This window comes from Dermacentor andersoni, chromosome 6 (genome assembly GCF_023375885.2).
Source record: "Dermacentor andersoni chromosome 6, qqDerAnde1_hic_scaffold, whole genome shotgun sequence".
Taxonomy (NCBI): domain Eukaryota; kingdom Metazoa; phylum Arthropoda; class Arachnida; order Ixodida; family Ixodidae; genus Dermacentor; species Dermacentor andersoni.
Genome location: NC_092819.1, coordinates 84,736,659 through 84,763,733, shown reverse-complemented (window position 1 = coordinate 84,763,733; position 27,075 = coordinate 84,736,659). Strand labels below are relative to the sequence as shown.

Here is a 27,075-nt window from a genome sequence, read left to right as displayed (position 1 = left end):
AAAACAACGCACCCCTTCTACGATACCCAACAGCTCAGTACCCCCCTCCGCGGCATCCTCGCGTGCCTCGTCACCACAACGAAGCCCCCCGGCTAAAAAGAGAACGATCGAAACGGTCAAAGACGTGGAAAGCCCCACCCTAAACGATGTAATTCACCTAATCCAAGGCATGAACACCCGACTTGATCGCATGGAGGAGAAGATGGCAGCAACCGAAGACAGAATCAGGGCAGACATGAAGGAACAAATTGGTGCATTAGCTACGCAGCTAAACGGACGCATGGACGCCCTCGAGACCAGACTAAGCCAAACAGAGGCTACCGTAGCCACGATACAAACTCAACTCGCAGATCATGCTGAGCAACTTGCAGCGATCTCACTATCCAAATCCGGTCTCATCAACACTCAGGTACAAAGATCAAACCAATATGGAGGGAAACCTTAAGGAAATCAAAATATGGCAGTGGAACTGCAGGGGCTTCCGCCCAAAGCGGGAGAACCTACAACTCCACATCCAAAACTTAGACAAGCCGGAAATACCGGACATCATAGCACTGCAAGAAACGCTAACTAAAGCCAAACTCAGGAACTACAAAACGTACGAAAAAACGGGAGCGCAGAACCCGCGTGCGGCCGTCTTGGTCCACAGAAACCTGACCGCTGTCGAACACGAAATAGACACGAAGGACGCGGACTGCCTCCTCGTGGAAATAATTCCACAGAAAAAAGGACAAGCGAGCCTATTTCTTCTCAACATATATAGCGCCCCCAGATCGAACCACCCCCCGATAATAGAGGCAGTTAACAAAACACTCAGGCTCTGTGGACACAAGCCGCTATTAATAGTAGGCGACTTTAACGCCAGGAACACGGCCTGGGGCTACAAAATAAACAACAAGAAGGGCACCGCCATATGGAATTACATACAAGACGAAGGCCTAACATTACTGAATGATCCGCTACAACCCACGCGAATAGGAAACAGTGTGCAGATGAACACCAGCCCCGACCTCACGATCAGTAAGAACGTGGGAGAAGGGAAATGGAGGAACACCGCCTGTAGCCTAGGCAGCGATCATTATATAATCGAAACCACCATCCCGGCCACATCGCTAAAGAAGAAAGGGCGGAAAGAGATCACGATCACCGACTGGGACAAATTTAGACTCATCAGAGCACGAGACGAACCCACCACCATAGACGACCTCGACAAATGGGTTGAACAGCTAGGCAAGGACGTCAAAACCGCGACCAAAAGCATACCAGTCACAGCAGAAACACACGCAATAGACAACAGACTACTACACATGTGGCAAGCACACGAAAGCCTTCAAAAGAGATGGCTCAAACAAAAACACAACAGAAGACTGAAGCTCAAAATTACTCGCCTAGTTAAAGAAATAGAACACCACGCACAGGAGCTGGTCAAACAACAATGGGGTCAAACATGCGACCAGATGAATGGAAAACTGGGTCTAAAAGACACGTGGCACCTACTCAGGTACGTCCTAGACCCTGAAAATTGTAAGACGGCACATAACAAGAACATCAGCCACATTATACACGAACACCCCCTTCAAGACGACGAACTCCTCGACGAACTCAGGAGTAGATATGTAGATACCTCCGACAAGGAGACGCTTCCCGAATACAAAGGACCTCCGAATCCAGGAATGGACGAGGAAATAACGACGGCGGAGGTGAGGGCGGCGCTACACAAACTCCGCACATCCTCTGCCCCGGGAGCGGACGGAATCACAAACCGAACCTTGAGAAACCTGGATGAGGAATCAATCAAAGCTATCACACAACACTTCAACCAATGCTGGGAAAAGGGCAAGCTGCCGGCAGCGTGGAAACACGCAAAGATAACCTTCATACCGAAACCAGGGAAGAGCCTACAAATACAAAATTTGAGACCTATCTCCCTCACTTCATGCCTGGGCAAATTGCTAGAACACGTGATTCTAGGTCGCCTGCAAGAACACATGGACAAGCACGAACTCTTCCCCAGCACAATGTTGGGCTTTAGACAACACCTCTCCACACAAGACCTCATGCTTAGACTATCGGAGGAGGTCATTAACCCTATTCACAGCAAACGAACCAAAGCAATCCTAGCTCTGGATTTAACCAAAGCATTCGACAAAATCAAGCACGAGGCTATCACGGAAGCCCTTTCAAATCTAGGAGTAGGCGAGCGAGCCCACACCTACGTCAAAGCCTTCCTATCCGCTAGGACGGCGGAAATACACTTCGGGTCACTCACATCCGACCCTTTCACACTGGGAAGCAGAGGAACGCCGCAAGGATCGGTACTCTCACCCCTCCTTTTCAATGTCGCGCTCATATCCATGGCACAGCTGCTCGAAGGAATACCAAACCTATCGCATTCCCTATACGCAGACGACATTACACTCTGGGTAACCAAAGGGAACGACGGAGAGATCGAGCACCTACTGCAAACTGGAGCAGACGTAGTCTCGGAACACGCCAGAAAGATCGGATTATCGTGCTCCCCGCAAAAATCTGAACTTCTAGTCATGAGATATAATCCACGAGGCCATACAAAAACCTCAGTCCCTATAGAAGTATACGTGGACGGCACCCTAGTTCCCGAGGTCCAAACGATCCGGATACTAGGTATGCACCTACAAAACAACGGCAAAAACACAGTGACTATCAGCAAACTTACGGCATGCGTGAACCAAACCAACCGTTTGATCCGACGCATCGCCAACAAACACTTTGGGATGAAGGAAGTGGATCTTAGGCGTCTAATCCAGGCTTTCGTGCTCAGCCGTTTCGTGTACTCCCTCCCATATCTCAACCTGTATAAAGCGGAGAAGGAAAAGGTAAACTGCCTGATAAGACAAACCTACAAGGCGGCGCTCCACCTGCCGAGATACACATCCACCGAGAGACTTCTGAAAATGGGCGTCCACAACACGCTGGACGAACTAGTTGAAGCACACAGAACAGCCCAATACGGAAGATTAACCAAGACACCTGCGGGAAGACACATCCTAAGGAAACTAAGCATCCCGTACCACAGCACTCAAACAAACGTCGGGCCCATACCCAGAGACATCTTCAATCGCCTCAGGGTTGACCCAATCCCAAAGAACATGCATCCGGAGTATCACAGCAAACGGAGACAGGCCCGGGCCAAAGCACTCCAGAAACACTATGCAAACTACGAGGAGGCGGTATACGTAGATGTAGCCGAACTCGGAGAACGCGACGCTTTCTCCGCAGGGGTAGTAGGAAACGACCTCAAACCAATCACCGCGGTCACCATTTTTGGAAGGCACGCGGAAGAAGCGGAAGAAGCCGCGATAGCAATAGCTATCACAAATACCGCAGCCAGAATAATTTTCTGCGACTCCAAGACGGCAGTGCGTAATTTTGCCAAAGGCAGAACCCACGAACCGGCGCTACAAATTCTAAAGAAAGTACATTTCACGCCCCGCCAGATCAAAATCATCTGGATCCCTGCGCACTCGTCCCATCCCGGGAACGAAGCGGCTCACAATTTCGCCCGAGGACTCGTCAACCGGGCAGTGAGCCAACCGATCCTGCGAGGAGCAAAAGAGCGCATGATAACCTACCACGAAATTACGCAATACTATAAAAACGAAAGACTCGAATACCCACCCCCTGACAATTCCTTAACCAAAAACCAGCAGGCGACGTGGAGGCAACTCCAAACACACACCTTCCCCAACCCGTACAAACTATCCATAGTCTACCCAGGGACACACTCCCCCGAATGTACGCTATGCGAGGCCGACAAAGCCGATTTAGCACACATCTTACACGGATGCCCTGAGCTCAAACCTAGAGCCGAATGGCAGCTATCCAACCGAGAGCAGTGGGAGGCTGCGGTGACCAGCTCGGAACCCGCGGTTCAACTGCGGGCCGTGACCTGGGCTTTAGAAGTCGCCGTAAGACACGGTCTGACGGCCACCTCACGAAGCCATCATGACTTCCCACATCTAAACTCATAAATCATTTTCTGTTGACGAATTAAAGTTTTTACCACCACCACCACCCCACTGTAAGCTTTGCCGTCGTGTTTCAGGCTCGTAATCGTGGCACCATGGTTCGGCCCCGATCACAATTGCAGACAAGAAGTCGTCGCCCTCATTGTCATACCAGATCAGATAAGTCAAGGCAGCGCCGAAATTCTTCGCCTTCTGGCGGTGGTTCAAAATCTTCGGCATCCATTGCGTACACAAGAGCCGATAACCCAGATGTTAATGAATTATGGCGTGAACCGAACCGTGACTGATGTTCAGACGCTCTGCCAGTTCATCGATGCTTATCCTCCGTTCTTGTCTCATCAGCTCATCAACCTTAATTTGCCATTTTGTTAGGAGTGATTGCACGATGGCTTTGGCCCGGTCTCAGATCGTCTTTGCAACTTTCACGTCCTTCATTGAACCATTTCTTCCAACGCTTCACAGTGGCCAATGAAATGCAATGTTCAATGTACACGGCAGCCACACGGCGACTAATTTCTTTTTGGGAAACGCCTTCAGCTGTCAAAAACCTCACGGCACCATGCTGCTCAACTTCTGGAGCGTCCATTACGTCACGCAACCATGTTCAACCCAGTGTATGAGAGCATTAAAGAACATTTATCCTCATACCTGCGTGTCACTTTTGTAAATTAGAGAGAGAATAAAGAGGACAGGCAGGGAGGTTAACCAGATATCAGTCTCCGGTTTGCTACCCTACATTGGGGATGGGAGATAGGGGTTAGAAAGATGACAGAGAGGAAAACGCTTAAAAAACAAAAAAGAAACACGCAAACAAGGAGGCACACACACACACACACAAAAGGCGTTCCAGTTAAACGCGTTCGCAAGGGCCGGTGGATCGCAAAAAGCTTAATAGCGCTTGCACGGCCTTCATCTGTGACGTTAGGTCCCTTCGATGGTATAGAATACTTTTTTGCGATAGCGGTTGGTCGTCCAGCTGGTCAAGTTCGTGGCGAAAGCATTTTTTCTGTGGACTGTACTGCGGGCAGGCGCACAAAATATGCTCAGTTGATTCTTCATGGCCGCAGTGGTCACAGGTTGGGGTGTCGGTCATCCCTATGCGGAACGCATAGGCTTTGGTAAAGGCAACGCCCAACCACAGTCGATGCAAAAGCGTGGCGTCTCCACGGCGAAGCTGTGATGGCGCTCGAAGACTTAATGTTGAATCAAGTGAGTACAGAGATGCCTGTGTGCTAGGCGCATGCCTCGCAGATAGTGAACCAAATCATTATTGCGCGGGGTAGGTAGGCTCACTTTTATTTGACTTGCCCTCATACATTAGAAATGCGAAGATACAATGGAATATACAAATGCGAAGATACAGCTTGATAAAGGGAAAGAACGTGCCACTGGAAACAAAGCTCACTACACGTATGCACAAAACCTCGCAACAAGATATTTAAACATACGTATTAGTCTCCAATAAATCTACGTATCTGAGAAAAAGTCACGGTATATAATGCGTCAAACAAGGCAAATAAACATGTTGTGCAATCACAGATTCACAGAATCCTAGATCTCGCCCCGATTCTATCCACTCCCCCTGATGTATCGCACGCGACGGAAGGCGGCGCGCTTGCTCCTTACTTTTCTCCCTTGCGCACACAAGATTGAGCCACCATCGTCGGCTCAGCCAACACCCCCCCCCCCCCCCTCACGCTTTTACTGGCACATAGAGCATGCGGAACGCGGTCACGATGTTATCGCCTTTAGACTTTATCCGAAACATGAGGGCGATGGCGATGACAGGAATGCGCTAGAGTGTCCATATAATTGCTATCGCAATAATCTAATAAGAGTATCGGGCAACTGAAGCGTCCCATGGCCCATTACTTACCGCAAAAGAAGTAACAAAATCGAACTTTCACCATGCGACAATTCGCTGCGTCGCAACAATGTTTTTTTTTTCCCCTTTTGTGGGGCGGGGACACCGAAATGAAAAAACCGCAAAGGAAAGTATGTTCGTCACAATCGAATGCCTACCTTGGGTACATAATGTGGCTACCAAGGGAATACCGAAGAAAACGCGAGATCCACCAAGAACCACGCGCATACTGCTCGGTATCCTACACTGGCGAGACAAGACTTTCTGGAGAGGTTGCATTCAAGCGAGCGCGGTGCAATCCGTCGAGTCCCCACAGTCATGGCGGCAGCGACCATTGTTTCGTTTTCTCGTCTGCTAGCTAGAAAGCGTCCAAAACTCTGCCAGGAGAAAACGCACTCGGCCAGAGAAAACCGAACCCGCACCAAAGTTCGCCGCGTGGTGGTCGGGGCAACACAAGAAAAACGCATGCGCTCTGGCTGGCTCTGGCAGCCCGCGAGTAGGGTAGCGAGAACAACAACAACAAAAAAAAAAATGAAGCTGAATGTGTCGTCACAAATAGAAGTCAAAGTAGAAAAAATAAATAAGGACGTAGTTACCTTGGCTGGCTTTAGTGTCTGCACATGGATGCTTTGGCGCAGGTGGAAAAAAATGTTGATATTTTTTTATGTGACATGACGGCACAAATGAACCACCACAACGCTTACTCTCCTCGGACCTCGCTGCAGGCTTTGTCAACTTGTCTGATAGTGTGTTGGTTTGGCTTGTCTTGTATGTTCCGATGTAAGACTTTGGAAAAGTCAATGCACCTTTGGCGTCAAATATTTATACGAACATTAAACCCACAACGTTCCGCAATTGAAAATCTAAAGCACCTGTTTGGAAATGTCAATGCACCTTTCACATGAAAAGTTTATGGGAACTTTATACCCATAAAGTTCCGGAATTGACATCCACGCACTCCGTAGATTCCATGATAGAGTGTAGATTCCGCGGCGAGCCCGTTCGCCATCAAAACGCCCTTGAAACTTTGAACTCGGATGGGGCTGCTTGCGTTACATGACTCCCGGTGCATGGGTGTTGCCGCGAGGTCCAGCCCGAGTTCTCAATTTTCGCGGTGAAATGTCTTTTCGAGCGTGAAAAAGACGTTCTAGACAAAATCCTGAATTATTGCCGGCGCCGGGGGTTGCTTTGGTGGGTGCTGCATGGACAGCACGAAAAAATTTCGGGGGGGGGGGCTGAAGCCCCATAAGTCCCCCCCCCCTGGCTACGCCCCTGACTGCTAAGCCCGTAGTTCCGGGATCACATCCCGGCCCCGGCGGCCGCATTACGATGGAGTCGAAATGAAAGAAAAAAAAAGTTGTGTACCGTGCATCGGGTGCACGTTAAGAACCCTAGGTGGCTAGAATTAACCTGGAGTCCCTTACTACGATAATCATAGCGTTAATCATAGCCGCATAATCATAGCGTGGATTTGGCACGTACAAACCCCAGAATGTTTCTCTCTCTTCTTTTTCAGCAGCCCAACGCCATCGCACTGAGCTATCACAGCAGCTCCTCCAACTTTAGGTATGTTTGCAGGTTGTTGCTGTGCAACGAGGAGACAGGTGTGTGCCCTCTGACGCCCTCTTGGCGCTCTCAGTTTAGATTTCGCGCAAAATGGTGCGGAACCTTAACCTGTTAGGCAACCAGCTCGAACCTCAAATAGCAAGGCACTTCCCTTCGTGTTATCGTACAAATTTTCCTTTATAATTTCTTTTTTCTCATTCTTGTAAATCTCCATGGTCTTTTTCGTTTCCATTCTTTGCATGCAATTCGCGTCTCCGTTTCTCTCACTTTCTTTCCGATTCCTCGTGGTTGTCTATCTGCACTTTCAATTATCCTGCACTTGGTTGTGTAATGGTTGGAGTCAGGCATGAAATAGATGGTAGCTTGCCCATGCCGTCGTCCAACTTATCCACGCTGAGGACGTTGTTGAAGGGAGAGACTTGTTCTCATCGAGAACGAGGAATATGGGATTTAATTACAGTATCTACATGAGAACGTTACAGTTCATCAGTCTAGCATGACTGAGAGAAAATGCACACTGAGGAGCCGCCAACGGCTCCTTAAATACACTCTGTCCTCCCTAGATCCCTAGTTGAGGAAAAACGGCAGTTCACCGCCGACCGATTCGGAGCGTCCAAAATCATTGTAGCCGACCCGCCTTTGAGAGGGAGGGAGGGTTTATGCACTCACTTCCGCACAGGTTGCACCGACCACGCCGAGGTGAGTGGGTTCTCGCAGACACGGCGCTGCTCCGAGCAGGCGCCTCTTTATCCCAGAGTCGACTCCGCAGACAATGGCCGCCGCGTCTGTCCATTGATAGACGGCTTCTAAGCTGCGTGAGACGCCACTGCAAAATATCTCCCAGGAGCTCCCCTGCTCCAAACAGACCATGAAGGCGGCGGCGACTCCACTAACAGTAGTTGCTCCGCCGACCACGTCCAGACATCTCGGCGCCGTCCCCCTGTTGACGCGGCTCATTCTTGTCTTCACAAAGCAGGTTGTCGCCGCAGCAGACATCCCGGCGCCGGTCGGCTGGGGACGACGGTCGCTTCCCCGAAGAACGCCGCCCCCGCGGCTGCGGCTGGCTGGGAAAACTTTGCACGTCGGCACCTCTGCAGGCCGTTCGTAACAATTGCCAGCTTTCTTGACCGCTTCCGCCATTCTCTGTCCACGTGTTTTAGGTACAGATACTTGTGCACTTTAGCCGCCCATTTATTTTGATCATGTTCCTTAGTCTTTATTCACAACTAATATTGCTCTGCGCTTCCCTGACTTCAAACGAGGCCCTACACATGTCACATTACACTGCCTCGTTTGTGGTTTTGCCATGGGCTCCCAAAGCCAACAGGCCCAACGATCTTTGGTTAACTTCCAACCCCGACAAGATATCCCATTTTAGGCACAGAATGGCATTTGCGAACGTCAGCGCTGGCACCATGACTCCTTTCCAGATTCCGCGAACCACCTCATATTTATTGCGGCCCCCAAATGCCCTATATGTTTCTTTATTGCTGCATTCCGCATCCCTTTTATTTTCAGGTTATCTTGGTGGGTGCTTGACTAAGTCTTTTCATCCTTTATGCATACTCATATGTATTTTGCTTGTCTATGGGTATGACTGGCTGTTGCATTGGCGCCACCTAGCTACTCCACTCTTCATTAAAGGCCATAATTCCCGATTTGTCGGAGGTAAATGAAAGGCCTGGACATTTCTTTGCGTTGCCACACATATTTGCACGTGTTTGTAACTCTCTTGCATTGTCCGCCAGCAGCACTACGTCGTCCGAATATACCAGTCCAGGCACCCTCTGTTGCACCATTTGTCCATGCGCGTTTATGATAAATGAAATCCGAATTGACTGTTTTCCAGTTGTCTTTCTATGCCCTTAACATAAAGCGTGAACTACGGAGACAGAGGACATCCTTGCTTTATTCCTTGGCGAACTTCCACCACTTCATTTCAACTTCGGCCTTCCCATACAATTTTTACTCGGTTGTTTCTATATATCTCACTCAGCAACTCCACTAAATCTTCATCTATGCCTTCATGCTTGAGAATATGCCATAACAACTCCCTGTTTACGTTCTCGTAGCCTCCCTTAATATGTAGAAAAGCTATCCATAAAGGCCTATTCCGAGCTACTGAAATCTCTATGCATTCGGTTAGAAGTAAAATATTCTAAACGTCTGCCTGGTCTGAACCCATTCTGTAGTTTCTTCCAGTATATCATTTGTTTCCGCCCGTTTCGACAGTTCCAATTTTATGGCTTGCATTGCCATTCTATATTGCACCGACGTTACCGTAACTGGCCTGTACGAGCTCGTCCTAAACTTATCGGCTTTGCCTTTGTAGATGAGGTTAATTTTGCTATCACGCCAACCAACTGGAGTTTTCTTCGTTTTAATCACTTGTTCAATGACAGTCAGCAGCGCCTTGCTCTATGGACCGAGGTTTTTGATAAACTGTGTTGGGATTTCATCGAATCCTGCGGTGGTGTTATTAGGGACATTTTCTGCTTTTTCGCAGCAAAAGCTTTCATTTTTTTTTTTTTTGTGAGGCTTCTCTGGTGTAGCTGGATCTGCTTGGTTCTGAACTGTGCTTTATTTTGTGCCCAAGTTAGTCCTAACAGTGTCTGAGATGTACGGCAGCGCATCGCGCAACCCCTAAGTAGAAGGCAGTGCCGCCCCTCAACTGAAGTAGGCACCGCACTTCAGGAAACATGACCTCCGACATCTTCGGCACGCCAGGGACGCGTCTTGGAGGCCATACAGCGAACCTAGTCAAATATTTTTGTAACGAGGAGTTGCTGCAGAAACAACCCTTCGCTTCGCTCCATCGCCTTGGAGCAGACACTAAAAACTGGCAGCAAAATCAGGTGCCAGGAATCTGCAGTGATTGCTTTAGTCGGTATGTGTCGATATTATCTTTAGGGTCGACGCTTTGTCTTTATAAGGACAAAAACATACCGCAGCAAATATTCGCAATTAAGCGAGACCTGTGTGTGATGCAGGAAAAATCCGGAGACCATTCAGCACATCCTAATAGAATGCTAAGGGATTCACATAGCGAGAGTACGTAAACTACAACCTCGAGAAGCGCTTGGATTTAAAGTAGAAGAGTAGACGGAAGTATCAACCGGTCAGCAGTCGAGATAAGCAAGAGAGCTTTAGAGAAATGTTGAATGGTAAAAAAAAAAGAAATAGGGAATAGACTGATCCGACCAGATCCATCACAGGCATGGGCAGTGGTACAAGGTAAATAGAAAAGATTAAATATATGTATAATAGAATGCTAAAAAACAGCAATAATAACATACTTAATTGAGTAAATCATGCAGGCTAGGTGACGATTCGTCCCATCCCCGTTTGAAAGGGGATGCCAATAAATCATCACCATCATCATTACCGGGTAGAGATTGTAAGCTTGAAGTTTATGTCGGGCAACTATAAACAAAGAAAAGAAATATACTGTTGCCTAGGTGACCGGCGAAAAGGCGAAAAAGCCTGACAGAGCGCCTGCCCCCGGAAACCGAAATTCACAACCAAAATGGCACAATGCTCAGTGTTAAAATTTCACAAAAGCTGTGGCAGACAAGAAGAAAAAAACGATAGCCATAAGACGCAAGAAGTATAGGTGTGCACAGTAACACTTTTGTAAATAGTTGCTGTATAGACTCACTTTACATTTGGTAGCACATACAATAACTCAACTTAGGGGATTTCACCGTAGCCGGTGCCTAAATGATCGCCATTATTTAGGTTGGTGACGCCTACAGCCAGGGTTGGCGTTATACAAAGTAATGCGGGGTGCACGACTACGAGTTTTGCGAAAAGTTACGCGTACATCAAGCCAATAAAATAGAGTCGATTCGGCTTGTCCGGAACTGGTCGTCGGGTGGTCAGGCCATGGGAACGCTGACGTGCGCTTGGTCAACCTGCCTACAAATAGTGCTTTGACTTCACTTGGCAGGGCATGTAAACGCGCTTGGATCGGACTGAGCCTTCTGACTTGACCCGTAAGTGTCCAGTTAATGTAAACGAAGTTAATGACATAGCAGATGAAAATGACGTACTGAAGTATACGTTGAAATACGCTGAAATACGATGAAATATAGCACGTTTAACAACCGCCTCAAGATGACATGCCTTACAAGCGTATTTCATGTCTTTTTTTCTTCTTGTTCTTTTTCTTGTATGTGTCCACGCCTGTCCTTTCGTGACCCGTCCTCCTTTCTTTCTTTTCTTTTTTTGCTCGCCCTGCAGATTCCCATTTGTTTTTCAGATCTCATTTGCACGTGGAGCAGCTTTCTCTTCTTCGTATGACTTGCCTTCTACGATAATAAAACGAAAGTGATATTGCGCAATAGCTTTTAAGCTTACGTCAAGTTAAAGCTCCGCGTGTGAAACATTCTAAGCGTTACTCGAAACACGAGAGCTTGTGCTATCACAGTTCGAACTCTGAGTTTCTTTTTTACTTTTTCTTTTTTTGCATAACCTAAAATATGTTGTCGATGTTGCTACGAGCAAGTGTGTTGGTCATTGTGACGAGAAAATTGAGAATGACCGCTCTTCTCCGTGTCTTTCATTGCAGGTTGACGAAACGGCTTTTCGAAGGGAACTTCTTGCAAAGTTTAAGAGGAGCAGATAACTTACGAGGAAACGACGGACGGGGCGGTTTGCGTAGACAACGTATATTTAGATCAGCCCGTTGTTCAGGCAATGCTGCCTTCTTTGCACTCTTGCTGCATCTGAAAAGAACGTGAAGGCAATCTACGAGGAAGAAGATATACAGTGGCCGCGCGCGTTCTTATTTTACTCTCGGAATTCGCGGCCGATACCCCATAGTGCGTTCTGTCAGGACACTGGGAAACAACAACAAGCTCGGAAGTATGACCCAGTGCTTGGACACTAGAGCAGGAACAAGTCTGTCACCACAGAGCCAACGACGTATTCCCGAAAGACCGGCGCCAACGATGGAGCCGCTGTCCGATGAAAGAGCCCAGAGCTACCTCCGGCACCTGGGAGTTTCCAAGCCCTCCGAACCCACCTTGGACTTCCTCGATCGACTGATCAGGGCGCACCTAGAGCGCGCCACCTTCGAGAATCTGGACGTGCTGCTGGAGCGACGTGTCAGCCTCGACGCTGAGGCCGTACTCGGCAAGGTGACTGGACGCGGCCGCGGAGGCTACTGCTACGAGCTCAACTCGCTCTTCGCCCGTCTGCTGCTGGCGCTCGGCTACAGCGTGCGCCTGCGAGCGGCCCGCTTGCGTCTCACGACTCCCGACGACTCGGACAAGCGCACGCGCCTCTCCCACATGGTGCTGCTGGTCGAGCTGACCGACGGCCGGCGCTACATCGTGGACGTCGGCATGGCGCAGTGCGGTCTGCACCGGGCGCTGCCCCTGGAAGGCGACGCGACTCCGTTCCGCCTTCGCAGCTTGGACGCGACGGAGGCCGTCGAAGTCGCGGTGCCTACGAGCGACGGCGGCTGGAAGGCCTTCTACGTCGTCGAGCCCTACGACCTCGACTGGCTCGACTTCGGCGTGCTCAACTGGTACTCGTCGACCCACCCGGACAGCGCGATGCGGCGCCTCCTCTTGGTGGGACGCCGATCGCCCCGGGACGACGGCTCTTGGCTGCGGCTCATCAACGACCGGTTCGTGCGCTGGTCGCCGATACAGGGCGTCGTCGAGAAACGCGTGATGCGGGACGAGAACGACATCCTCGAGATTCTGCGAGATGAGTTCAGGCTGAACCTGAACGCGGCGGACGACGTGGCGCCGCTGCGTGTTCGCTTGCGAGGCCTGCTGGAGAATTTGAGGCTGGGCCAGAACCTCTTTCTGAAGAAACCGTTGTGGCCGGAGGGATAACTGCAGCGTTGTCGTCGCGGTGACGAAAATTATTTTTGCTATGTAATAGAAAAGGAGATAGCTGAAACAACAACTTCTGTGCGATAAATATGTATACATACCATATGCTTGTTGCGTCCACGATAAATATAGTATAGGATGGCACAGCGAGCCCAGACAAAGAATTTTATTGACTGGAAAAGGCAGAGAGGTCGGCCGGAAAGTTGAGTATCTGGCCTGCTACTCTGAGAGGGAAGGGGAAGAAGAGAAGAAAGGGGTCACAATGGAGGCATGATTATGATGGGAGCAACGAGATGAAAGAACACATCGCAAATGTGTTACCATCAAAAGCTCGAGCCCAGGCCCGTGTCGCCTAAGAAGCGTGAAAAAGAACGCATTGCCTCTATCGTCTGCCAAATCGGCGGCCATGCGCCTAGCAGGAGGTCCTTCTATAGTGGTCTGCTGTCTAAATGCCTCAAGGTAGCTGCCAGTGTCAGTCTTTCGCGCGCATACACAGGTCACACCACGAGTACATGGTCTGTAGTCTCAACAACACTACACGCTGAACAGTCCGGGGAGTCCGCCAGTCCAATGATCTGCAAGTACTTGAGCGTGAAAGCGACGCCTAAATGTAGTCTGTGTATCAGGTATGCGTTAGGGCGTGGATTTCCACGCGGAACAGAAATTGCATAGCGGGATCAAGCCTTTTAAAGCGGACGTGGCGAGCGTCTAGGTGGTCCCAGTATCATCTTGTCGCACTCCTCCGACAGGAGGCACGTGATGTCCGGTCTAGAGCACGGCACAACGGTTCGCAAGCCACTGCTGAGGGCGCGCCTTGCTAAGCATCGGCCGTGTTATTACCAGTGAGCCCACAATGTCCCGGGATCCATTGGAACAATATTGGGTACTCTTGAGCGCATGAAAGGAAGCAAGGTGATCTGCAGCTCCAGAGCCTGACAGCCAGTGTGGCGCAGGAAGCATCCCAAAATTTACAGCGCGGGTTTTGAGTCCGTGAAGATGCACCACTATTGAGGTCGTACCCCACAGATGTAGCGAATCGCTTACCGAATGGCCACAAACTCTGCCGCGGTTGATGTAGAATTATGTTCTAAAACGAAACTTCAAGTCGACCGCTGGGCGGGTATCGCCACAGCTGCTGCCGATGCCTTTGGTGACACAGATTCGTCAGCGTACACATGAACACAGGTTTGGTATTGTGACCAGATGTATGCCAGAGCAAGTTGCTGCAGTCCCATAACGGGAACGAATGATTTACTTAGTATGCCGGGGACATGCAGGCACACTGAAGGTTGAGCCATCAGCCATGGTGGTTTGACGGAGTGCTATGGAATGGTGAGCCTGATGTTATGTGGGGTAAATGGCGGCGGAGTGCACTTGTGAAGCTACTGTCCGGCCACTCATGCGGAATCGACGTCATCGGATGGCGATGGTGTGTGAGTAAGCGTAAATACACACGAAGTGGTTCGTGGGACACGTATACCGATAATGGGAAGGCGCGGGCTTCTCAATTGTGCCTTTCTTGGATGCACGCCGTGTCAAGCCAAGGCATACTTTGAGTGCCTGCGCTTGAACGCTCTCTAATGTACACCCGGGAGCAAAATTATACGGACCACAGGGTTGCCCCCCCCCCCCCCCGCCCAGAAAACTGAATTCTTTGTAATTAGCACGCATAAATGGAAACTGACGAGTGCATTAGAAAATTCGTAATGCCGAGTTGAAACTGCAGTCTTTCATTTCAAGTTGCATATAAAGACAGAGGAGAAAATGTTTTTATCGCGCAATCCTTGGTCCGTATACTTTTGCTTACGGGTGTACGTAAGCAGGAAATGCTCAAGTTTGAGAGTATCGGAAGGCTGTAGCGAACGTAGCCTACGAATAGAGACTAGTAAAGCCGTAGTAAGGAGCCCTCTGTGGGGCCCCACTTCGTGCCTGTTACGAAGAACATGGCAAAAAAGTGTAAGTTTTTGCTTCAGCATATTAACGTGCCTCGACTATGACTTACCGCGGTCAATGATAATGCCCAAGCATCTGTGGTGGAAGACAAGGTATCACAACACCGTTATTGGAGAACGGGTAGATGCAGACAGATTTGCGCGTAAGCATACCCAGGAATTCTGGACATACGTTCAGTTTCTTTTTTCGCCACCATGTGGCGTATCGACCTTAAAGATTTGAAATTCGCGCCGTGGCGTGTGCCATGACGCACAACTAAAGAAAACATAAAAAGAAGCACATCCTGAGACTGTTGCTTCACCTCGCCACTTGGAAACGAGCGCGCTTATGTATCAGCCTTATCTTGAAGACAACCTGCTACTTGCTCGACTTGCAATGAATTGACGATTTTGCTAGATACCTTGCCAGACAGCTCGTCGGCATTCCGGGTGAGATGAGTAAGTGAGTGAGTGAATAAACTTTTATTTGGTCCAGCAAAGCGCGATAAAACGCGCACCCGGCTAATCCCACGACGGGACTGACAGATCTAGTCTGCCGGCCCGATCGCGGGCACGCTGGACGGCCAGGATTTGATCCTCAAAGACAGGACTTCGCAGGAGCGCGTCCCACTCTTCCTTGGTGAACTTCGGGCCCAGCGACCCGCACTCCCAGAGCGTATGAGGCAACGTAGCTACCTCACCACAGGGACGCCGGATTTGGGTACGAGTTCGTTTGCAGAAGTCTTAGTGCGACCGCCTGCGGCCTGCTTAGCTTGGAGTGAGGCGGGGGGAAAACCCTTCTCTCTAAGTAAAAGAATTTCGTGATTTTGTTGTGTGTGAGAGGAGCGTCTCTGTGTCCGGGGAGAGAGTCGCCCGATCCGAGGGCAGCGCGGTCGGTAAAGCCACGCGCAGCCTCGTGGGCAGACTCGTTGAGGTTCAGAGGAACCCCCTCAATCGCCCCAACGTGTGCAGGCAACCAAAGGATCGAGTGCATGGAGGTGTTGCCCTGTTTGGCGCCTTTCAGAATTTGAACTACCTGCCGGGCTACCCGGCCTTTCTGGAATGCCCTGATGGCGGCTTTCGAATCGCTATACACCCTGTCTCTCCGACCGTCTTGCATGGCGAGTGCAATGGCCACTTGCTCGGCCACCTCTGGGTTCGTCGTCCGGACGGAAGCACAGTTGATGACTTTGCCCAGCGTGTCAATGACGGAAACCGCAAAAGCCTTGCCGTCTCGGTATGCAGCTGCGTCCACGAAGCTTGCTGCGATTTTGTCTTTGTTTATTTGCTTTAGTATATTAAATGCTCTTGCCTTGCGACGACCTGCGTTGTGAACGGCATGAACGTTGCGGGGCAAAGGGGCGACCACGATCTTCTCCCCTATTTCTCTGGGGATTTGGGTGTCTTCAGCCAAGTTCTTGGTTGGTGCGAGTCCGATCTCCTCGAGGATACGCCTGCCGGCTGGCGTGGTGGACAGCCGAGTTATCTGGGCCCGTTCCTGAGCCTCGGCCATCTCCTCCATGGTGTTGTGTATGCCGAGCCGAAGGAGGTCCTCTGTATGCGTTCTGACGGGCAGCCCGAGGGCTCTCTTGAAGAATTTTCTAATGAGGGCATTAAGCTTTTCCCGCTCGGCTCTGAGCCAGTTGTGCATGGCCACCGTGTAGGTGAAGTGACACAGCACAAAGGCGTTGATGAGCCGAAGCAGGTTGTCCTCCTTGAGGCCACGATGTCTGTTCGTGACCCTTCGGACGAGGCGAAAAGCATTGTTGGTTTTCGCAATTATCTTGCGTAACGCAGTGCCGTTGCCGCCGCGTGATTCTATGAACATACCCAGGACTCTGATGGTGTCGACCCTGGGTATCGGGTCACCGCTCCTAGTGAACAGGTGAATGTCACTTTCCGAGACCGGTTTCCAGCCCTTGGGTCTGCGGCCTTTTTATTTTCTATAAAGGAGAAGCTCAGATTTGGTCGGGGAACATAAGAGTCCGGTGGGTAGCAGGTACTGCTCCGTGACGTCTACCGCCTCTTGCATGGCGCTTTCCACTTGCCCTTCGCTACCGCCGGTGCACCAGATGGTGATGTCGTCTGCGTAGATGGTGTGTTTGATTCCTTCAACTTGGGCCAGATTCCTCGAGAGGCCGATCATGCAGATGTTGAAGAGAGCAGGCGAAATGACCGAGCCTTGCGGCGTGCCCCGTGCGCCCAGGAGCACCTCGTCGGAGACAAAGTCGCTGATCCGCTACCTCGCTTTCCTCCCCGTCAGGAACGAACGGACGTAGTTATATAGTCTGGAGCCCAGCTTGAGGTCTGCCACGGAGGCCAGAATGTATTCGTGGAGAACGTTGTCAAACGCTTTCTCGAGGTCGGATCCGAGCAGGGCCCTGGTGTCTCTGGTACTGCCATCGATGATATGATGTTTGATCATCTTCATGGCGTCCTGCGACGAGAGGCCGGCACGAAAGCCAATCATGTTGTGAGTATAGATGTTGTTCTCTTCGAGATATCTGTTTAGTCTGTTGAGGACGACGTGCTCCGCCACTTTCCCAACGCAGGAGGTGAGAGAGATCGGTCGGAGGCTGTCCACGTTTGGAGCCTTGCCGGGTTTGGGGATCAGGACGACGTTGGCGCTCTTCCATTGCTCTGGGACGCTGCCGTTTTTCCACGTCTCATTGATCTTCTCGGTGAGGTATGCGATCGAACCTTCGTCAAGGTTCCGCAGCATCTTGTTGGTGATTCTGTCGGTACCTGGCGCACACTTCCCCTTGAGCGCGAAAATGGCTTGCCTAATTTCCCCCACGGTGAAGTCTTCGTCCAATTCCGGACGGGCTGGTCCGAGGTAGTCGGGAAACCGGTCTTCCTCGTCGCCATGCTTTATGGGAAGGTATTTCTCCATGAGATTGGCAACCAGCTCGTCCCCGGAACAGGATATGGTAGCTTCGTGAAGGGCTCTGGCGAGCGTGTGTCTCTGACTGGATCTGATGCTGCCCTCGTCGAGGACATGTTTAAGCATGCCCCAGGACTTGCCGTTACGCATTTGCCCGTCGATCGAGTCACAGACCTCGTCCCATTGCTGCTTGCCGAGGGTCCGACAGTGATTTTCGATGGCCTTGTTAAGTTCGGAGATCTTTTTCCTCAATCTTCGGTTAAACCTTTGTCCCTTCCATCTCAGAAGCAGCGCCTGCTTGGCCTCGATCAGATGGGCCAGCCTACTGTCCATCTTTTCTACCTCCAGGTCGCTGACGATCTTCTTAGTGGATGACTCGGCGTCACTCTTGATTCGCTCGCACCAATCTTCCAGGTCTTTTGGGACGGGTGCGCTGTCGTTGCCGCGGAGCTTGCGAAAAAGGTCCCAGTCCGTGACAGTGAATTGTCTGAATTTACTTCGGGTGACTTCGAAGTGGGTCTCGAGCTCATAATGGTCGCTACCAAAATTTATTGCGGTGTTGCTCCACTCGGCTCCCTCGACGTTCTTCACGAACGCCAGATCGGGGGTGGTGTCCCGGCTAACCGAGTTGCCGATTCGGGTGGGGAACGCCTTGTCCGTGATGAGCGTGAGGTCCATTTCGTTGGCGTTCTGCCACAAACCCCTACCCTTGCTCGTGTCGTATACGTACCCCTACACGCCGTACGGTGCGTTGAAATCTCCGACGACGACCAAGGGATGGGTGCCGCACAGGTCGACGGACTTCTTGAGTATCGTTTTGACCTGCTGTTGCGAGTCCCTAGGATTGCTGTAGATGTTGAGTATGAACACGCTGTTTCTCCGCTGGTTGCGTTGTCTCGTATTGAGCAGAACCTCCGCCATGACGTATTCGACCTTGCAACTCGCCAGCTTCAGGTCGTGAGACAAGTGTGTAAGCCTCCTGTCAACTAACGTGCACACTCCCCGACCTTCGGCCTGCACGGAGACGGCACGATAACCAGAGAGGGATGCGGCAGAGACGAGGGTTTCCTGTAATGCTATTACTTGTGGTTTCTTACGTAGCGACCTTAAATATTGCTGCAAAGGAGCCCTCTTATTGGAGTACCCCCTGCAGTTCCACTGCCAAATTTTGAACTCCTCTTTGGCACTATCCATGATTAGATAAATTGTGCGGGGTACCCGCTGTAAGCACAGGTGCACGCAAGAAGTTCCCCCCACTCTGACGTGCCGATGTGCTCGTATCCCTGATTTGAGTCCCCGACGCGTTCGGAACAACGACCTGCATCGGAGTTACGGACGTATTATCCGGAATCACCAGACGCTCGAGGACGTCCATGCAATCGGCCAGCGCGCCTAGGCCTCTCCTCGGGTCTCCTAGGGCGACTTGCACCTGTGCTAAGCCTTTTCGAGCATGCCTTTGATCTCATAAGTTTGCGAAGCTGAATCGTCCTTACTGGAAACTGCCCTACGCTTGGCGGCGCCGGCCGAGTCGCAGGCCGGAACTGGTGCTTCTGTGACGGTCGGCGCCGACGCGTTGGATGTAACACTCTGACTGATTACTAATTTCTTAATCTCTATCATTTCGCTAGCAATCTTTCTGATTATTTCTTTTAAGTCCGCGTTTTCCTTCATAAGGCGCGGTACCTCTGCCTCCCTGGATTGCTCTGGGAGCGGGTCGCGTGGGCCCCGGGTGGATCTCGCATGGGCGCCGCCAGAAACCATATCTGCCCACGATAGCGTCGACTTTCTCTTCCTCTGCTGGCCGGCACTGGACCCATACCGGGCCCTTGAGACAGAGCGGCTCCTGGAGCGGCTTCCGGATCTGCCCCTGGACATAAATCTGCCCCTGGACCGGGATCTGCCCCTGGACCTGGAACGGCGTCCGGAAGGTGGAGAGGGGCTCCTGGATCTAGAGCTCCCGCGGGCCGCGGAGCGACCGGCGGCGGCCGGGAGTTGTCGCTCGCCCATGGCGAGGGCCGGAGACTTGCTTCTATTGGCGCGGGATCGGTCCCCGCGCCTGCGTCTGACGAGGTACGGCGTCTGGTACCTCTGCTTGCACTCCTTGGCAGCGGTGAAGTGTCGGCCTCCGCACAGCCTGCATTTGGGGTCGCACTTGTGTTGTTCGTCCGGGTTGGCGATGCCGCATCCCCTGCACATAGTTTCGTCCGGCGAGGGGCAGACGTCCGCTCGATGCCCGAGGCGGCCACAGGCGTAGCACACCTCCACTTGCTTCCTATATAATGCACACCTGACAAGTGTGCCGCCGTACGACACGTTGTTGGCATTGTTTTGTTCATTGTTCATTGTTTTGGCACCTTGTAGCCGTCGAAGACCACAACCACGGTGCCCGTGCTCTTGATTCGTTTGGCTCCCAAGGCCAGCGGGTTCTTTGAGTTGACAATCTTGCGATCGAGCTCCTCCGGGCCTTCACTCGGTGCGATGCCGCGGATGACGCCTGTGCAGGTAGAGTTGGGCGCTGCCTCGTACGCGTTCACCTCGTGCTGCTAGCCGCCAACAGCGATGCACTCGACCCTGACGTAGAGGGTCGCATTCTCTCTGCTGGGGGTGCTGATGACCATGATATTTTGTTGGAAATTCGGGCACATCGTGTCCGAGTCCCGCTTCGCCTGGTCGAAACCGACTGCGTTCCATATGGCCTCGGCCACAACTGTCGGCCCCACCTTGCTGATGTTCAGACCTCCCTTCGGCCTGACGATGATCTTCGCGTCTTCTTTGGGCAGCGGAGGCATCCTTCCACCCCGAATAATTTTGGCTTTAGCGCTGCTGCGGTCTCGGCGACCCTTTGCGGTCGCGTTGTCATTTGGCTTAGCGCCGGTAGAAATGGCACCAACTCGCTCGACGGGCGCCGATTTGGCTCCGGAGCGCCTGGCAGCAACTGTTTGCCATCCGGGATCCTTGGAAAATTCCTCGGGAGTCAGAAGCTCCCCTTCCACTTCACATTCCATCACTGCAGACACTGACGAGAAAAGCTGGCGCCGCAGCAGCACTTCGCCGCGCTAACACAAGCGCGGCTAGGGTTAGCGTCGCAGCGGCGTGGTCTGGACGGAAAAGGCCGATAAAATCGCAACAAGGCCACCCACCTTCAAGAGTCGGGTGTGTACGGGATCGCCACAACTTAAAGAGTCCGTTGGCACTAAAATAGTCGCACTGGGCTCAAATTAAATCACCGAAATCATTTTCAGAAGCGGGAGCCGGTCTTCGACGCTTACTGGCACGTTCGTCGTCGTCGTCTTCTCCCCCCGGGTGAGATGTCTGGCCGAGATAACGGCTCCCGCAAAGCTTCCGTTGGGTTTCCTTTCTTCATTGTTTTTTCTCATTATTTGCGCACAACTGCGGCCGTGGGCTGCCGTGTAGTCAGCGTTATCTTTCGTGTGTTTTCTAAGAACCTGTGTAATTCAATAAGAGGAAGCTTTAGCTCGGGCATTTTTTTCGATGCCGGCTGCTTAAATACATGTAAAACGCACAAATGATTTTATGAGAAAATCGCTCAACCGATCTGAATGAGAATTGTTGCATTCAAGAGAGAACGTTAGATCACAGTGATGGCTGAAATAATAATTTTGGTTTAGGCAATTGCATTATTGACAATAATGATCGGAAATCGGCTAATCTGAAAAAAAAAAAAAGAATTACGAAGTTTACAAATCCATTAGTTCGGATAAAAACTGATATCGCATCCCTCTAAACTGCATTCCTTGGAGCATCTCAATCGGACAAATTAGATGCATGAATTTATAACTTACGTAAAGTTCTTACAATGCCTGTAAAGATTTTGCGAATGCCATATTCAGGAGTTAGTGGTGTATTTCAGGGTGGCATATGATATATCAGTTTTGTCCGCATTAAATGAAATATTAGGTGCAGGTTACAAAATTCCGATATCATTTTTAGTTGCCGAGGTACAGAGTCGTATACTTCGAGTATTGTTTCTTGAAAGTCGCATTTTTTTAGAATAAAAAAAAGTGGAAGCTAAATAAAATTCGCTTTCGGAAATCTCATTTTCAGCTTCGTCGTAAAGACTATATTCAAACCTAGGTCTCGGTTCCAGATTCCACAGCTACGTCAGTTCCTTTCTAAAGGACGGGAAGGCCCAGCTTTGCATTGGGGACTTCCGCTCCGACGATGTGCCTCTCGGAGGGCGGGGCACTCCTCAGGACGCCGTCATCTACCCCACACTGTTTATCATCTGTATGATTGGTCTTTCCGAGAGGTTGACACGCGTCGAGGACGCCAAGCACACCATTTACGCTGACGACATCACCTTATGGTGCTCCGGCGGCTGCGAGGGCAGAGTTGAAGAATCTATGCAGGAGGTGATCGACGTGATCGAGGCGTAGCTCCGCCCCACCGGACTTCGATGCTCCCCCGCCAAGTCGGAGCTTCTGCTTTACAGAAAAGAGAAGGGCGGCAGACCCAAAGATTGGAAGCCAGTCTCCGAAAGCAGCATCAGTCTTCGCACTTGTGACGGGGGGGGGGGGGGGGGGGGCGGTGATACCCACGGTCGACGTTACTCGGGTCCTGGGCATGTTTGTCGAATTCAACGGCGGGAACGGAAAGGCTGTCCGCAAGATCATCGCAAAGACGGACAACGCTTTCCGCCTCGTTCGCAGAATAGCAAACCGGCACCGAGGAATGAAGGAAAACAATCTCAGGCTGATCAATGCCTTCGTACTATGTCACTTCACGTACACAATTTCTGTGCACAACTGGCTCAGAGCGGGGCGAGACAAGCTCAACGCTCTCATCCACAAAGTCAAGAGGGCTCTCGGGCTACCCATCAGGACCCATACCGAGGATCGCCTCAAGCTGGGGGTGCATAACACTGCCGAGGAGATTGCCGAAGCCCAAGAACGAGCGCAACTCGCTCGCCTGAGCCCCACAGCGGCAGGTAAACGCATCATCGTAGAGCTGAGTTACCACCCTGCGGGATTCCCGATGGTCAGTACCCCGATCTCTAGGTGCATTCGAGACAAGTTCGAAGTGGCCCCTGTGCCCCGAATCGTCCATCCCGTCCACAACGAGGGCAGAGGCAAGGCCAGAGCAGCAGCCACCCTCAAACAGATCAAGCAACGAGATATTACAGCAAGCTTAGTCGACGCCGCGGAGTACAGCGATGGGAAGACCTTTGCCGTTGTTGTGGTGGACTCCAGCGGCAATATTTCCAATATCAGACCCCGGAGCCGCCGAGCAAGCCGCCATTGCCCTCGCCCTGCTATGGACGGTCGTGGTCCGAGATATATAGCGATTACAAAACGGCACTTAGGGCTTTTCAGAAGAGTCGCATCGCCAAGTAAGCTGCTCGTCTTCTTAGCAGCTCGAGTCCATATGCTCTCACGCATCCTTCAATCCACTGGTTTCCCGCTCACGTAGGGTCGGTCGAGGGTGCTCCCCCGAACCTCAATGAGTCTACTCACGAGGCGGCGCGTGACCTTACCGACCGCGCTTGCTCTGCAAGAAGCGCCGACTCCCCTCCTCCCTACGGCCACAGGGACGCCCCCGCTACTCACAACGAGATTATCAAATTCTTCCACATGTCTGGAAGGGTCTTTCCAGCCCCTCACCCCAAGTTGAATAGGGCGCAAGCCGTTTCGCTTAGATTTCTGCAGACCAGCACATATCCGTGTCTGTCCGTTCTCCACGAGGCTTACCCGGACGTGTATCGCGACGACGCCTGCCCCTCCTGCGGGCAGACCTCCACTCTAGCGCACATGCTCTGGGAGTGCGGGTCGACATACCCCAAGTTCATCAAGGAGGTGTGGGACTCGCTTCTACGTAGCCCCGCTCTAGAAAAGCAAATCCTGGCTGTCCGGCGTGCCCGGGGTTCTTTAACCTAAATCTAAGTACATGGGTGTTTTCGCATTTCGGCCCCATCGAAATGCGGCGGCCGTGGCCGGGATTTGATCCCGTGACCTCGTGCTCAGCAGCCCAACACCATTGCCACTAAGGAACCACGGCGGGTAAAATTATTTTCTGCTCCCAAAATATAATTACCCCATGCGTAGAAGGATCCTCTTTGGGGGTTGGAAATCTAACGGAGGCACGGACAGAGAGAGACAGAATGACCAGGTACTGTGGCATTTCAAAATTCAGGCGCGTTTATCTAACCGCTAACCCCTCGACAAGGCACAAGCGGTAGACTAGAGGCAGTTACAAACCAAGACCTTCCGCAATCCAATTCATGTCAGGAGCATATATCCAGACATCTATTCAGACGGTAACTGCAAACTATGCGGCAGGGTTCACGCATTTTAGACACGTTATCTGGGAATGCGAGGTTATAGGCAGAAAAAATGCAGTCTCTCCTGACAAAACTGCGTCGCGGTGGACGGCCGCGCTGCGCAACTCAAACCTCCAAGATCAACTATGGACCATCCAGCAAGCCCGTGAGGCGGCGAGGAGACAGGATCTCCGGACCTACACGGGGGTGGCCTAGGCCCAGGCCACGAATTTGCCGCATTTTCAATAAAGTTGTTACCACCGCCACCATGTGTTGATGTAAACTAACAATTCGTAGGAACATACAAATGCGTTTCGGGAGTAAAATTTACTTCAGGCTAAGATTTTGCAGTCGGCATGCCAGCTGGTCATCCGTCTGAGCCATGACCAACCCGCTCATGTTGTTCACGCAGATTCTTCTATCCGCTGCGACAGCGATTGCCGGCGCCCTTCAAGATACGACCGGCAGCATCACCCCTGCACTCCCTTTCATACTCTGTGGAGACTGCGCAAACAGACCCCTGCTTCAGCTGGATTCTTGGACAAGCCTTCACCAGAAACCAGCGCGCTCAACTTCCGTTCCACCCGACTACTTAACACCCTCTTGCCCTGGAATACTCTCAGTGGGCACGTCAGCTGGTCATCCGTCAGAACCATGACCAACCCGTTCATGTTGTTCACGCAGGTTAGTAACACATACTCCTCCGTCAAAACTTCTCACCGCTGTCTAGTCCAGCTGGCGTGCCCTTCCAGCGCTAGTACTGTATGCATGTTCGTTAAAATTTTTTTGCTCTCGTTGCTGCTGCTCTGTGGGGATATTGAATCCAACCTGGACCCACTACTGAACAGTTGCTGAGGAAAATTCTTGATGGACAAAAGAGTATGCAGAAGCGATTAAACACCATTGAGTCTAAACTTGAGAACGTGGAAACCATAGCAGCCAAATATGCGGAACTCGGAGCACACTTAGACAACATGCAACGAACAATACAGAATCTAGAAAAGAAGCTAATTGATTCAGAAGATAGGAGCAGACGAAACAACCTATTAGTCTTCGGCTTTAAAGAGGACGCGAACGAAACACCGGATCCGCTATTGACCACATTAAATGAAGAATTATTTTTAAAGCACTTAGGTGTTCGAGTATCTTCCGTTAAAGGCCGCACAGGACGGGCCGTAAGCAGGCAAGGAAGCACCAACCTATCATTCTAATGTTCATAGACCACCAAGAAAAAACAACCACGCTGAGCAATGCCACAAGCTGAAAGGGCAAGCTGTTTCAATTTCGGAAGATTTTTCAGCAGAGACACGGCAGATAATTAAGGAAGCACCGCTGGGACAGCACAGCGGACGATAGGAAAGCAGGTGCTAAAGTAAGGTATCAGTAGGACAAGATAAAGGTTGACACTCGTACATATCGATGGGACAGCGCTCAGATGTAACGCATGCCCGCCACCTTCTGTCAAGAAAACCCTAAAGGACTGCAAACGTTTGCTGTCCAAACATAAATGCTCGTAGCATAGTAAACAATATCGCTTAATTAGAGAATGTGTTGTGAAAATTTTTCTTAACGAGTGCAATCTAATAATAGGAGGGTTCTATCGGCCTCCAAATTGCGGCACCACCTTATTTGAAAATCTTAATGAGTTCTTGTGCGCCTGTAAGAATAAGCGCTGCAGTATGCTACTTACGGGTGATTTTAATGTTCCTTCAGTAAACTGGAATAACGATTTCCCTGAGCGCCTCTCAAGCGCTTCTGAACCTTTCGTAGATATAGTACTGCTGCACAACCTTTCACAGCTTGTCAAAGAACCTACCCGTATTCAAAACAATATACTATACATTCTGGACCTGTTCCTTGCAAATAGTGCAGTAGTCCACCGCAACCCACAAATTTAAGTTTTCGAAGGTATATCAGACCACAAAATGGTATACCTTACGTTGAAAGTGAACTTTGCTCCGCAGATTGAAAAACAAGAATGAATTCTCCCAGACTTCTCCCGTGCCAGTGATATCGATGTATTGGACGCACTAGATGGTGCTTTTGCAGAATTTCATGCCATGTGTGAATCAAACAAACATTCTATTGATGATATATGGGGCGGCATCAAGTTCCTGGTTCTGAAGTGTACCGTGATTTTGTACCTTTAAAGCGAAAAGTGCTGAAGAAGCCCATTCCTGGGGTATCAAAAGTAGTACGAATAGAACGGAAGCTGAAAAAGGCAAGAAAACAACTCCAGCAACACCCAACTGTTCCCGCAGGCGAACGGCTTCTTGGCTTGCATACATTATTAGCTGATAAAATAAAAAGGAAGCAAGAGAATACTATAAAAATAACACTAAGAAAACTTCTTATCTCATCCCCAGGAAAGTTCTGGCAGTAGCTATCGCCAAAAAAGAAAGCTGCACCCAAACTCTGTTTCGATGATACCTTTTTAACCGACAGTGCCGAAACCGCAGATGCGCTCAACCGATACTTCTGCTCAGTGTTTGCGCGTGACGACGGTGTCGGCCCACAGTTCCCTGGCAATGAACACATTCTGCCGATTGGTGATGCCAGAATTACTGAGGAAGGTGTGTTAGCACTTATGCTTAACCTCGACGCTAAAAAAATTGCCCAGAGCTGAAGGAATAGCGAATGTGTTTCTTTCCCGGTATGCTGAATGGTGTTCAAAGTATTTAACCTTAATATTCGAGA

General features: G+C 50.8%; 1 protein-coding gene across 2 annotated transcripts in view; it reads left to right on the top strand.

Annotated features, from left to right (window-relative positions):
- LOC126522475 (arylamine N-acetyltransferase / N-hydroxyarylamine O-acetyltransferase-like) overlaps positions 1 to 13,429 on the top strand; it is a 62,435-nt gene extending 49,006 nt beyond the window's left edge. Inside the window, exons 1-2 of one of the 2 annotated variants that reach the window (XM_072288784.1) lie at positions 7,395 to 7,437; positions 12,008 to 13,429. In XM_072288784.1, coding sequence (XP_072144885.1) covers positions 12,306 to 13,286 — 981 coding nt within the window. In that variant the 5' untranslated portion in view covers positions 7,395 to 7,437; positions 12,008 to 12,305 and the 3' untranslated portion in view covers positions 13,287 to 13,429. Of the gene's footprint in view, positions 1 to 7,394; positions 7,438 to 12,007 lie in introns of those variants that run through there. The other variant, XM_055066435.2, reaches the window with a different exon arrangement.
- Positions 13,430 to 27,075: the final 13,646 nt, after the last annotated feature.